General features: G+C 38.0%; 1 protein-coding gene across 2 annotated transcripts in view; it reads left to right on the top strand.

Moving 5' to 3' along the window:
- Window positions 1-14,170, top strand: part of cav2 (caveolin 2) — an 18,756-nt gene that overhangs the window by 3,018 nt on the left and 1,568 nt on the right. The window contains exons 2-3 of one of the 2 annotated variants that reach the window (XM_016475167.1): window positions 11,284-11,478; window positions 12,095-12,282. In XM_016475167.1, the coding sequence (XP_016330653.1) occupies window positions 11,329-11,478; window positions 12,095-12,282 (338 nt within the window). In that variant the 5' untranslated portion in view covers window positions 11,284-11,328. Of the gene's footprint in view, window positions 1-11,194; window positions 11,479-12,094; window positions 12,283-14,170 lie in introns of those variants that run through there. The other variant, XM_016475166.1, reaches the window with a different exon arrangement.

Genomic DNA, 14,170 nt, shown 5'->3' with positions numbered 1-14,170 from the left:
TTTTTTTTTTTTTTTTTTTTTTTTTTTTTTTTTTTTTTTCTCTTCTCAATTTTTCCATGTACCCTCAAGCATCTCCGGACCCCAGTTTGAAAACCCCCTGATGCATACATTACTGGAATTTATTCACAATTTGTACAGTGTCCCAACTTTTTTGGAATCGGGTTTGTATATAATTCCAGTAATGTATGCATCAGTGGGGTCCGGAGATGCTTGAGGGTATATATATAGTGTATATATATAGTACTTTATATTTTGTGATGTCCAAAGCATCTGTTCATAACAAAACCACAGTATTCCTAGAAATGTTAATCATTCTACAACAAATGGAGACCAGATCCAGTGAAACAGAACACTTAAATTGCATTTCCAAATGAATCAGGATTGAATGACCGTCTTATGTCTGTCTTGGAAACAAAACCAGTGTCACCACAGTGCTCTGTGTCTTCTTAACAGATTACAGATGCATTAGAGGACTTTCTGGCTTGCATTTGAATCGACATTGGTCACTGTATATACTTCCTCTGGGATACTCATGAGAATGAAATCGAAAGTGGCCACCTTTAAACATGTACAGTGCAATGATGCCATAGCAACTGAGCCCTCCCTTTTCTCCACAGTATGAGCGAACAACTGTGGGCTGAAAAACCAGTCAATCATAGATTCACCCAGCCATACCCCTGCTGGATGGCAGCACATCCGACCGGAGACGTCTGCAAGGAAATTATATTTGGCAACACCTCTAAAGAACATTTCTGTTTCAAAGGTGATGTATTATGAATCTGTGAAGAAACAGAAGCACTTTCAAACTTTTTGAAAATCAACATCAGTACAGAAGGCTGGCTATGTACCAGTCCCTTTAAGGCAAATCAGTTACCTCAGCGGCCATTTTGGAAGGCAATAGGTGTAAAAGTGGAGTTTTTTTTACATTAAGTCTTAAAAATATCATAATATCATCATGTCAGCATCATAAATGTAGCTCAAATCATACTAATATAGTGTATTTTTCAGGCTAGCAGTTAGAGCTAAAGCTCATGTGTGTTCTAGAGTAAACAAACTCCTTTAAAAAGATCACTGGCTCTTTAACTAAAAGGCGAGGCTTCCATTCTTACAGCTACTATATTTGTTGCAATTTTCCCATTCATTTTTCTACGAGAGGTCCATCTCCTCCTTTACAGCGTCTCTGATCAAGCTAGGATCCTGAAATACCCTAAAAACTCCTTACATGGTTTTGGTGGAAGCGATTAACTCTGCTGAGCTGCTGATATGAACATGCTCCTGCCGTCACTGCAGAAAAAAAAAAAAACCTGAGGACTGTGTGTTTATAATTCCATGGTTTAAAGTCCCTACGGACCTTCATGTTTTGCTTGCAGAGTTCGCCATCAAGTTTAAGAGCTCTGGAGACATTTGGCTAAAATAAGACTGCAAATTAAATGGTGGAGGGACTTGCAGAGAACACGCTTCAGTCTGTTTTTTTCCATTAATTCTTTGAATATATGAAAATATGTAGCTTTGCATATCCCCATTATCTGACTAATTAAAATCCTATATCAGCCTGAATGGGCCACACACAGTTTAACCCTTTAACAGTATTTAGTGTCAAATGACTGTGTAATCTTTTCAATTGAAGTTCATTTTTACAACACGTTTCAGTTAATTGGGTGCACTGAAAGGTATTTTTAGCCTTCATAAGGAGACAGCCTGAGGCATGTGCTTCCTTGCCTTTGTACAAGCAGATGTGATTTTCCATTAACTTGTTAAAACACAGCAGCGCCATTTTAACTACCTGTCCACAACACCTGCAAACGTTTCCACAAACCAAATACGGTCACTGTCATACTTGGTGTCTAAATAATGTCATTAAGCACATTTGAGCACATTTCATTTCATTGTGCAATACACAGGTACACTGTATTAAAAGTTTTTTTTAGGTAACCTAAAAATATGCTGCATATATTAACACCTATTAAACATTTATTCAATAATAAACCAGTTAATTAAGATAAAAAAAGAACCTTTATGTTTTATTATTATTCTTTATAATTACTTATAATTATTATAATGATCAAATAAATAAATATATGATTATTTATTTAATTGTATTCATAAATAAATAATTTAATTTAATATTATTCATATTAGTATTTTCATTATATATATATATATATATATATATATATATATATATGACCAAATTACAATTACCATTTATCTTCATCACAGTAGCACACATGTACTTAAAAGTATCATAAAAGATGCGACTCGTGCCCTATAGTCTTCTAAAATGTTTTGTGTAATAGACATATAAAAGAGCCAATTGACAAAGTCACTACCAGGTCTTTGTGTAAATCTTAGACTTTGCTCTACACTGCATATGCAAATTAGCTGGACCAACCTAAATATACAGTTTCTTAGCATTAATTCAATGGTACGACACATCATTTATGATACTATCAGATTTTAAAATATATTATTGAAAATGTGATTTTGACAAGTAGTTTTTGAGCTTTCAATATTTCCCCATTTAATTAGATTGTACTTGCATGACTGAAAAAAGCATGACTGTCTAGCATTACTAGGCTAAAGGACTTAGCATTAGCATGTCCTTTGGAGCACATTCAAAGACATATGCCAGTTTGAGAACAAATTGCCAACTCTGAAACCTTTTTTAAACATAGATAATAAGCTTTCGCAAGCCAAAAGAAGCATTAAGAAGATCACATTCCTCAAGATCTCCTGTTGAAAAGTCAGCTTCCTCATGACCACGCCCTTTGTCTTTTGTCTCCACATTGTTTGCGCTAATATTGGGATAGTGAAGAGCAGTGATCTCTCACACATCTGTTTTCAAATTACACCCTCAATCAAGCAAGCAGGGTAAGCGCTGGTCTCATTATTGTGTGTTCATGGCCAGAGCTTCCTTTGAACTCCCTGGGACACTCCACCCACTCGCGCACACTCGTTTAATCCAGGTCACATTCATACTGCGGGAAGTGTGTGGTCCAATAGCTGCGTATTTGGTTTCACACACTGTTTTTCCATGAAAAGACAAAGGTTTGATGACACTGAGCTTGGAATTCATCCTGCAGGGTTTACAGTGTCAAATAGCACAGTGAAGGCCGAACAGTGTAGTTAGCTCAGTTTTCCTTATGTGCTGATGCCTATAATGAGAGATTGATGGATTTAGAGTACACACTCTCATGTAGACTGCATAAATGAGACAATTAACCTCTCATCGGGATCCCAGAGTTGGTGTTTGTGGAGCAAGGTGGAAAGGAGGCAGCAGAGGCCTAAAATAGCCTCAGCAGAACCGTTTCAACACTGTAGCTTGGAAGGAAAGAGAAGGAAAACTCTGTGTGAGCTGATAGTGTGGTCAGAAAGAACTAGAGCACGAGAGAGGCGTAATTAAAGACTAAATTTAACTTAGGAATTCCACTTTAGGGGAACCCTAGATGAGAGTTTGCCTGTTTGACTGCTTCAGAGCCCATTAGCAACATGCTAACAGCCCTCAACTCATGATGAAAATCACTACTGAAGCAAAAAAAAACAAAAAAACAAAAGGGCTTTTCTATCCTTAATTGTGTTCCCTTCAGCCCACACCCTTCTGGCACAGGATCAGAGTGAAGTGTTCCTGTAAAACATCGCTGTTGCTAAGTTTGGGGTTTCCCTCGCTAGCATGGTTTTTATCTAATTCGGGTAGTGCATTCAATAGTAGTACTCATATTCCAGTGTAAACAAGTCTGGAAAACTACTAGAGAAGTGGCGGGTGACACAGTGTTTGCTTTGGACCAAACAAATATACTGAACAAAAATTTTCCTACTGCATTGTACTGTATGTGAAAATTATTAGAATGAGTAAAAATTATTTTATTTATTTCATATATATATATATATAATGGAGGTTTATCGGGCTTAAATCTGCTTAGTCAACTTCCATCATAAGTTGTAACATCATTAGGTTTGTAAGGATGTGAAATCTAGTGAACCAGGGGCCTTTTAAGTAAATGTAGTTTCTGATAAATGCTAACAAACAGACAAACAGTGCACCGTTCCGGCACATTGAGTGCTTATCACTCTCTTTTCTTTGTTGCAATCAGTGCCTTTTTAGAAGTGGTGCAAAGTAGACCAGTAGAAGTGGAAAAAAGTTCACGAGGGCAGAGTTGAAACCAAGACACTTTCATGCTACATTTATATAGTAACTGAATACACATGCAAGTTATTTATACATACATACATATGTATAAGCTTACATACTGTATGTATTCAAGTTTATGTTTAATAAAGGAAGTATTTTTTATTATATTTTATTTTTTGAAATCTTATTTTTGATTACTATTATCATACCACTATGCTGTTGCTAGATTTTTACCTCTTGAGTTGTTGCACATTCCTCCATGTTTGTCATTTTCTGGCCTGAATATGACAGTGACATAATGCACATTAGTCCTGCATGAATGAATATGAATAGTCAAAACTGTCTTTCTTAGTCATCCACTAAAAATAGGAACATATTAAAGGACTGACACAACTTTAAATAGATTCTAATTATATAGATTATAATGTGTGTGTGTGTGTGTGTGTGTGTGTGTGTGTGTGTAAAGATTAAAACTATATCATTAAATCTATTTAATTAAAAATATTTCACGTTTCTTAAATTATATTTAATGGGGTCAGTGTGCAATTAGTTTAATTGTGCAAGATTCATTTACTTTTAGGAGATCTTTGTGTTTTTATGTGTTTTAATGATGTCGCTTCCTGGAGGAGGACATTGCCATACTGGAATTGTCATGTGCCCTAATATCAGCCGCGCCACACCCACTGTTCAAGAATGCTGCATATTCGGACATACTACTCATTCTGGACTAATTATTTTCCATACTATACCGTAAGAAAAAATGCATATTTGTATTTAGGTAAAAGAGTAGCAAAACTCGAGAATTTTTTATTTGAATTTGAGAACTTGTCATATTAATATTTGGACATGAGGTAACCTTGGAAGTCCGGAAACCGACATTGAGGACACAACATTGAGAAAAACATGAAATGATTACAATTAAAAAGAATATTTACAAGAAAACATGTTTGGAAAAAAAAACAATTATAGACTTTTTTTTTTTTTTTTTTTTTTTTTTCTTTTTTTTTAAAATTATGACTTTTTTTTTTTTTTTTTTTTTTTTTACATTTTAGTTTTCCAGTTTATGTTATTTAATTTTTTTTTTTTTTTTACAAAAAATACATTAAAATAGATATAAAAAACATTTGGAACATATTTAAAATAGACTCCTATGTTCAGCCAAATGTGATAAAGTGATAAATAACTAATGAGATTTCTAAACATTGTGAGTTTATGATTGTATCCAGTGTACATTGCCATAATACACAAATGTTTTCATGAGGGGACATAAAAACTTACTGCAAAGTATAAATAACATTGAAGCTTAAAACTATGAATTGATACCATGTTTATCACTAGGGCAGCTTATAAACTTGATAGACATGCATGAAGCAAGATCACTGGCCAGCATTTTCAGATTTGGGTCAAAATATAGGGAAAAAGCACACCTGAAGCTCTTGAGTAACAGCACCGGTATGCATGATCTGATACGCTCATCTACATGATCTAAACTATGCTGGAAAATGGTTTGAGGGGTCTGTCATGTGATGGAGATGAATATCCCGCCGTGTGTAACTGGGTAACTGTGTCAGAGCTGCAGGATTGAAGTTTGTAAGGACTCGGGCTTGTTCATGCAACACCACGGCAAAAGCTGCTCCAGAGTTAGAATAAAGATGGAAAATTTATTTATCTCTTCCCGCAAAGCACATATATTGTGTCGACTAATACAGCCTCGGGCTCTGGGTGGATCCCTGATGTGTTTACCACACCTTCACAAACACCGAGCAACGTGGGTACAGATGAAGAGATTGGTTGCTTTTGACAGGTTTATTGTGCTTGGAAAATTTACAAAGCACTACATTTGATCTGTATAGACAAAGGTACATGCTGGCAGTGAGCATGAAGGCTTATGTATTCTCTCTAGTCTACTTTAATTTCCTTAAGTTGATTTAAGTTTGGTCTTTATAAGCAATGGAGAAACAAAGGCCGTTTTTATGTCTGAAAGAGTTATGCAATGTTTAAGTAAAGACTTCCATCAGTGCTATGATGTAAAGTGCGTGCCGTTCCCAAACTTTTGTTTCCTTCTGCTGAAGACTTTAATTTAAATCTTCTGTTTTGATTACCAGTTCCCTGCCAGTAAGCTCTTGTTAGATCTTAATATATGTATGCATGCTCTACAAGTAGTAGCCAGGAATGCTTTTTCTGTAATATACACACTAAACATGTAATTGTACTCTAATGCTCTAACTCTAACAGACCTGCAGGGTGATGACAATAGAGTAAGATTGCTATGGGCTGATTCTCATGATTACTGCATGTCACTGTTTATTATGATGTGCCCGTATTCACAGAGCTGAGAGCTTTAGCAGATGAGGTGACTGTCAGGAAGTCCCATCTGATATCATTGTGCTCATATCATTGTTTTTCTGCAGGTAGAATTAGACCACAGGACCACGGAATGTGACCTTTGGCTAATTCATCAAGAATCACCAGCACTGTTTGTGCCGTAGGATAATTAGTTTTCCTTACACCCTGAGTATATATTTGAGTGTACTCTACACATCTTAAGCATTATTTTATATATTTATTAATTCATAAATATCATAACAGTTTTTGTTATCTAAAAAGACTTATTGACTTTGAAACATAGTCATGAGGATCTACAGGGGTCTTGCTATGATATTTCCTGTTTTATATTTATTTATTTATTCATTTATTTTCCCCTATACATGTTGGGTGCACCACATGACTTAGATTTGCCTGAACAAAGTAATTACGTATAATATTATTTTATTTTAATGAATAATAGAATATTATTTCAATGTTTTAGTTAATATATAATAATACTTAATATACTTTTTACCTAAAAAGTAAAAGATGGTTTAATTAATTTTCCTTTTTAATAATTAATTTATTTAAATTAGGCTTTTTTCATTATGATATCAGGACAGTTGTATTACCTTGACATTTTTGACTTTATGCTCCCCTTAAAAATAAAAATAAAAATAATTTCAGAAATTAAAAATATAAAGTATATTCAAGTATTTTCAATATTAATGTTTTTGAATACCCTTGTGAAAAATAAATATACATAAATGTATTTGAAATACATTTATTTCATGCTAAGTATACTACAAATACATTTTGACCTGAGCCCATTTTGGTGAAAATCGGACGAACCATCTAGGACGAGTTCGAAAAAGTAGGTTTCACGAACAATTAAAAATAGCGAAAAAACTAAACCTTACGATTTTTTAATTTTGGTGTCCATTCGACTCGGCATGAGCCAAGGAATCAGAGGAAAGAGGAATTTTCCTTCTGCCTTATGGTTCAAAAGTTATTAGCATAAACATGAGTGAAATTTGGACTAGTGGTGGCGCTAGAGAGTTTGAGTTAGAGACTCCAAATTTCCTGTGGTTAATGTTGAGACTGTGCTCTATCAGTGTGCCAAATTTAAAAACTTTCCCGCAAGCGGTTCTATGGGCTTCCATATACTTCCAGAGAGGAAGAAGAAGAAGAACGCCAACAGATAAAATAGGTGCCATCGCACCTTCAGTGCTTGGCCCCTAATTCTAAAGGGTTCACAGACTTTCAAGCACCACTGTGTGTGTGTGTGTGTGGGTGTGTGTGGGTATATATATATATATATATATATATATATATATATATATACATATACATATACATACACACATTTAATGTCATTGACCCACTGCCTAAAAACAGTGATAAGCAGCATACCAAGTCCTCGTGGGAAGTGCTTGAGTTTTAATAGCTTTATTTAGTTTGCTGGCAATAGCTAATTACCAGAGCTAATATATTTCAGTTTTGTGAGATACTGTATTGCTTAACCAAGTGCAATCTTACAAAGGCAGCTGTCATTCACCTGCCAAGTTGTCATGAAAATAACATATTGATTTTATTACTTTGCTTCTAGTAGCTTGATGGGCCGGTCCCATATCCTCGAGGGAAAGACTGTTGAATTTGTGAACTTAAGTTATTATGACAGTAAAAGATTGCACCAGAAGAGATCAATCAGACTTTCCTGCTAAACCCTTCATCATAGATAATGGTACTTGATACCTTCAATGAAGAGTTTAGCAGTGAAGTCTGATTACTCTGTTTCACAATTTGATTCAGAGAAAAAAATATACAGTGCACCCACATCAAACTAGAGATCATATTGGCCGTTCATGATGCTGACAACGTTTGATCTCCACTTCAAACACACGCAGAGGAACGGTCTTGGCACCTTTGCTTTGCTGTTGGAAATCAGCTGTGTGTTTATCCATAGGGATTATGGCCTGTATTGTGCATGTTCTCATGGGTAGAATGTGCTTTTCACTCCCACTGTTGTGCTTTTGCTCTGCTGTCATGGGCTGCCACGTCCTCTCCCATTTTTCCTCCCGACTGTTACAACACAATGAGTTTGCTGTTTATGTGTGTATCAGCTCCAGTGGAACTCCCTTCATTCCCTCTGGTTATAGAAAACATTATGAAAATCTACAAAGTGCTATTCAAAAGAAGATGTTTAGCAAAATGACGAAAATGACCATCAACTTTCATTGTGGAAAGGAACAGCTTGGACACTTTGCTAAACATCTTCTTTGGCATTCAACAGAAAGAAAGCTGACTCGTGTATATATATATATTGTGACGAGCGTCCCGAAGCTGCATCAGCGTCGCCCTGGAAACAAGCGAGGAACACCTGGCCGTCCTCATCACAGGCTGATCGGTCACAGCTGCAGCTCATCAGGCGGCGGCCACATAAGCCACGCAAGCCCTGCCATCTGGGAGACTTCTCCATGAGACTGAGCACTAACTCGCCCTCTCATTTCTCCCACAGACAGCAGCGTGTGACCGACCAGCCCCACAGGAGCACTGCACGGACCTCCTGCACTGGGAAGACGGAAGAGAGCACTCACGGCACTGGAGCACCTACCTGGACCTTTCTCCCTACCACCCACCACACCAATAAATCCACCCTCCGGGGTATTGATTAAGATTTCCTTGTCGTGTGATTCTTCACCCCGTTACACTGGTGGAGAATGCAGGCAAATCAGTGAAGAATCACCGACAAGCGATCTTCTTCACCTCACCTTTTTTCCTTGTTTTTGTCTCCGGGTTCTGTAACAGTCGAGCGCTCCTCCCCCAACATGGACTAAATCCTCCAGCGGCTCACCGAGGTTAGCATCCGCCAGCAACAAATCGTTGAGCACCTCGCCACCCGTCAAAGGGAGACAGAGCTCAACGCGTTCCGCTGCCGGATATCGACCGGGTCATGCCATTAGTCCGGGAACACTTAACAAAAGCGCAGCAGGCCCAACAGCGCCACTATCACCGGGCAGCACAACCACGGGAGTTCCAGCCCGGAGACCGAGTCATGGTCCTAGTCCCCAACGCTGCCTGCAAATTCCTGGCCACCTGGCAGGGTCCCTATACGGTGCTGGAAAGGATTGGGCCGGTGACATACCATGTGCACCAGCCAGGGAGGAGGAGAGCCGAGCAGCTACCTGGTCGGTCAGTTCGCTGATGTGTTCTCCTCTCGTCCCGGGCAGACCGGAGTCCTGCGGCACGACATCCGGACGCCGCCGAGGGTCGTCGTCAGGCAACGGCCCTACCGTGTCCCTGAGGCTCGTCGCAAGCTATATGAGGAGGAAATCCAACAATGCTGAAGTTGGGGGTGATAGAACCATCACGCAGCCCGTGGTCAAGCCCAATCGTGATGGTTCCGAAGCAGGACGGCACCCTCCGTTTCTGCAACGACTTCCGTCGCCTCAACGAGGTTTCCGAGTTCGACGGATACCCCATGCGCGGGTGGATGAGCTATTGGACCGGCTGGGAAGGGCCCGGTATATTTCTACGTTGGACCTCACCAAAGGCTACTGGCAGGTACCCCTCTCTGAGAATGCCAAACCTAAGACTGCTTTCTCTACCCCTAGTGGCCACTGGCAGTTATATATATATACACATTTTTTAATGTTAATTTATGTTTTCTGGTTGTTGGTTGCACTTCATTGATTTGGCGGACAAAAAGTACAAAAAAATGTAAGTATTATTTTAACATTTTTAATATAAAATGTTTACTATTATTTTACCGAAGAACAAATAATACAAAAATTATGCAAAACAATGATTAAGGTTTTCTTTTCAAGAATGTAATTATTTTAAAGAGGCTTCTTCTCTATTATGATATCAGGGCAGTTGCATCACTCTTGAATTTTACATTCATTTTTGGGTGAACTGTCCCTTTAAAACGTCAAATAGGAAGACAAAGACCAACACTGTATCAGAGAGTGACCTATTGTCCAACCTTAAGACAGGCAAATTATCTACTAACAGTCATCGACTGTGTCTAAAAGCTGAAAAATGCTGCCTTACTCCAGGTAGGAGTAATAAATGGTTCTAATAAATACAAAACCCTTGCTGTTTATGTTTAAACCCAAGTAATAATTGAAAACTCAAACAATATGGATCATGAATTCAATTCCTCTGTCACATGCAGTAGGCTACTTGCTTAGTGGAGGAGAAGAAGAGAGAAGTGGCCTCAGCTGAACAGAGCTGGTCATACTTATGTCCTGTTAAGAAAAAAAAAGAAAAGAAAAAAATGACAGTATGATTGGTAGGAAACCAGTTCCAATTTCAAAACTAAAATTAATATTTTAGAAAGGATATCAAGGACCTGTTGGGAGAGTGTTGACACTCCAAAAACATCAATAATGAGGTGGCTTTGAAAGGATTTTTGTGCCAATACCAGATTTTAAAAAAATTATGCGGGAATAAAGAACCCTTAAAATCAAACACAAACCACTTTATATTATATTATACACGTGATATTGTATCCTTTATTTTAATGAATGAATGTGTAAAATGTGAGGAAATGCCTGAGGGGGAAAAAACATAAACTGTTAACTATGTTTACACCAGAGTCTATAGAGGAAATAACAATAACAATCTGATAACATTCCTTGAGTTCTGTTTCAATAAACAGTTTGTCGAGATAAGGATGGCTGGACAGGGATTTATCCCTAAAATATTTCCTTATCATTGGTCCACAGTTGTTTGGAGCAGTGAATTGAGCGCCGTTTGTGTGTTTTGTCTGCGCGTGAACGCGTCTTTCTTCCGTGAGGGGCGTGGACGCGTCCTGCCCTGAGCGCACAGTGCGCGTACAGCAGGCGCAACAGACAGCAGTGTGCGCCGCGCAACTCCAAAACAAAAAAATGGGGCTTGAAAAAGAAAAAATGGAGACCAGTGTCATTATGGATGAGGATGAATTCAATAGATCGATTGAACCGATACTTGGAAAAAAACCGAACGTGTATTCAGAGGTCCAGGACAGAGATCCTAAAGATATTAACGCTCATCTAAAGGTAGGTGACAACGCAAGACCCCCTTTTCTAGCACTTACATACTATCACTTATTTTGCGTCTAAAACTGACTAAACATGAGTGATACAAGCGCTAATAATGTGCTCATATTAGTTTCTTTCGATATGAGAAGTTATTTTCGCGCACCGCCATTCACTTGCATATTATTAGAATAAGCGTAATTGCACATGCGCGATAATAATCTTTTTTTTTTTGCATACAATACTGCATTAATGCACACACACAAAGGAAAAAAAACACTGACAGAAGAAAATAAATATAAAATAACGTGTCAGTAGTTTTAATATTAACAATAATAATAAAATACAATAAGCAAAATACTCACACACATAATCACACACATAAGACGGTTGTATTGAATATCAGCACATGTGTGATTTAGTTGCAAGTATGTTAATATTAATAACTTACGTTTCAGACAAAATTGTGCTTCTTGTTCAAAAGAAACTATAAATAAATGAAACAGACTTTATTGGTCTTTGAGGGTGTTTAAATATAAATTTGGTAGTTACTTTCTTTTTATACATGTTGGCTAATTTGATAGTCTAAAGAGTTTGTTCACTATTGATTTTTTTAATTTCATGTTTGAGTGCACAGGTTGGTTTTGAAGACATCATTGCTGAGCCCATCTCCACACACAGCTTTGACAGAGTTTGGATCGGCAGTCATGCTGTGTTCGAGCTGGTGAAATACGTCTTCTACCGGATCCTCACCACGTTTCTGGCCATTCCCATGGCATTCATTGCAGGGATTGTTTTCGGGATCCTCAGCTGTATACATATTTGGTATGAAAAGGCTTCTTGTTGGGGAAGGCTGTTGGCGCTCTGTTGTATTTTCCACAGCCCAATTGCAGAATATTTGCCTTGGCCACTACCCACTTAGATAAAAATACCACAGAGAAAGTCTTGCATACTGGTTTTGTACAGCACAGGTGGTCCTGCATTTCCACCGTGAAAAAATCTGCACATAACTCACACTGGATTGTTAGCATTCTAGTCAAGTGTTTTTCTCCGGCCTCTTAGCGGTTTGACACATGCAAGCAGAAAACTTGGCACAACTTGGCGCTTGACCCTTTAGGTCAGGACCGTTTTCAGGGTCAGTGTTCCTGAGGTGACATTAGCACATGTGGATGTTTGTAAACTTAGCACCCCAGCAGTAGCAGAGTTAGCTTAGGAATGAGTAGTCCTGACAAATTAGATAAGATCTAATGTCAAGAAGTCAGTGTAGCTCAAAAGGAGAAGAGAAGTCTACTTGGTGAATACTGCAAGTTTAAGAATATTGATTAAGAATATTGCTATATTGGGTGACAAATTCTGTGGCTTGTTGAAGACAGGTGTCTTCTATACTTCACTTAATGTCTGTACTTAGAATTTTAGCCTGGTAGATGTTAAAACAAGTGAAAAAAGCAAGTAATTATCATAAAGACTTGGAAATGGGCTGTTTTTACTTCTGCATCTAGACAGAATTTTGTAGCAATGTGCTAAAATTATTTTGCAAATGTAATGTGTTACAGACATAAATGACGCTTGTTGAGGAGTGTTTACTTTTCCGAACTCAAACAGCTATCAACACCCTAGCAACCACCTAAAACATCAAGCATGGTGCTATTCGCACAGAACAGAACTTTAGCAACTGCATAACAGCATCCAGCATCCATTTAACTCTATTGGTATCGACGGAACTTGCGACCATAGTTGCTTTTGGGAAACGCACCCCAGATCGGCAAGCACAGGGATAAAAATCACACAGAACCTTAGCAATTCTATTACAATGCCCTAGAAACACAGAGAATAGTGCTAAACCACATTGAACCTTAGCAACTGCATAGCAACACCCTAACAACCACCTAGATTGCTAAGCATAGAGCTTAAAACCACACAGAACCTTAGCAACGGCATAGCAACGGCATAGCAACGCCCTAGCAACCTTCTAGAACACCAGCAAAGTGCTAAAATACACACAGAATTTTAGCAATCACCAACAACACCAAGCATAGTGTTAAAATAACACAGAATTGTAGCAACTGCATAGCAACACCCTAGCAACCACCCTAGAATTTCAAACATAGTGCTAAAAACATACAGAAATGTAGCAACTGCATAGCAACGCCCTAGCAACCACCCAATCATAGTGCTAAAAACAACACAGAACTTTAGCAAATGCATTAGAAACCTTCTAGATCACCAAGAAAAGTGCTAAAAAACACACATAGCCTTAGCAACGCCCTAGCAACCACCCACAACATTGAGTTTTGCAATCCAATCACAGTTCCTATAGAAAAATGACAAATTCTGTTTAGTTATATATTAGGTTAAAGCTGCAGTCCGTACCTTTTTTTGGTTAAAAATTATCTGAAATCAATATTTGAGCAAGTACATAACCAGCCAGTGTTCGAAACTATCGCCTTACTTTAGCCCAATTCACAGCGGTCATCTTATAATAATGATTTCTAATTTGAGTGGTACACCCGCGGGAAATTTGAGCATGCCGCTGCGTCATTACGTCACGTCTGTAAACATAAAGAAGTTGTCCTGGCTACTAGGCTATCGCATGTGTGGATCCTGCAGGTGGCCGATCGTTTATAGCCTTTTCTCACAGCAGCTGGAATAATTAAATGTATCATTTTGATGGCGGATTGTAATCCAGAAAGGATTATGTGTTTATGAAACACAT

The sequence above is a fragment of the Sinocyclocheilus anshuiensis genome, unplaced genomic scaffold (assembly GCF_001515605.1).
Source record: "Sinocyclocheilus anshuiensis isolate Anshui unplaced genomic scaffold, SAMN03320099.WGS_v1.1 scaffold288, whole genome shotgun sequence".
Taxonomy (NCBI): Eukaryota; Metazoa; Chordata; class Actinopteri; order Cypriniformes; family Cyprinidae; genus Sinocyclocheilus; species Sinocyclocheilus anshuiensis.
The sequence above is the reverse complement of the archived record's forward strand: the minus strand, read 5'-3'. Positions and strand labels throughout refer to the sequence as shown.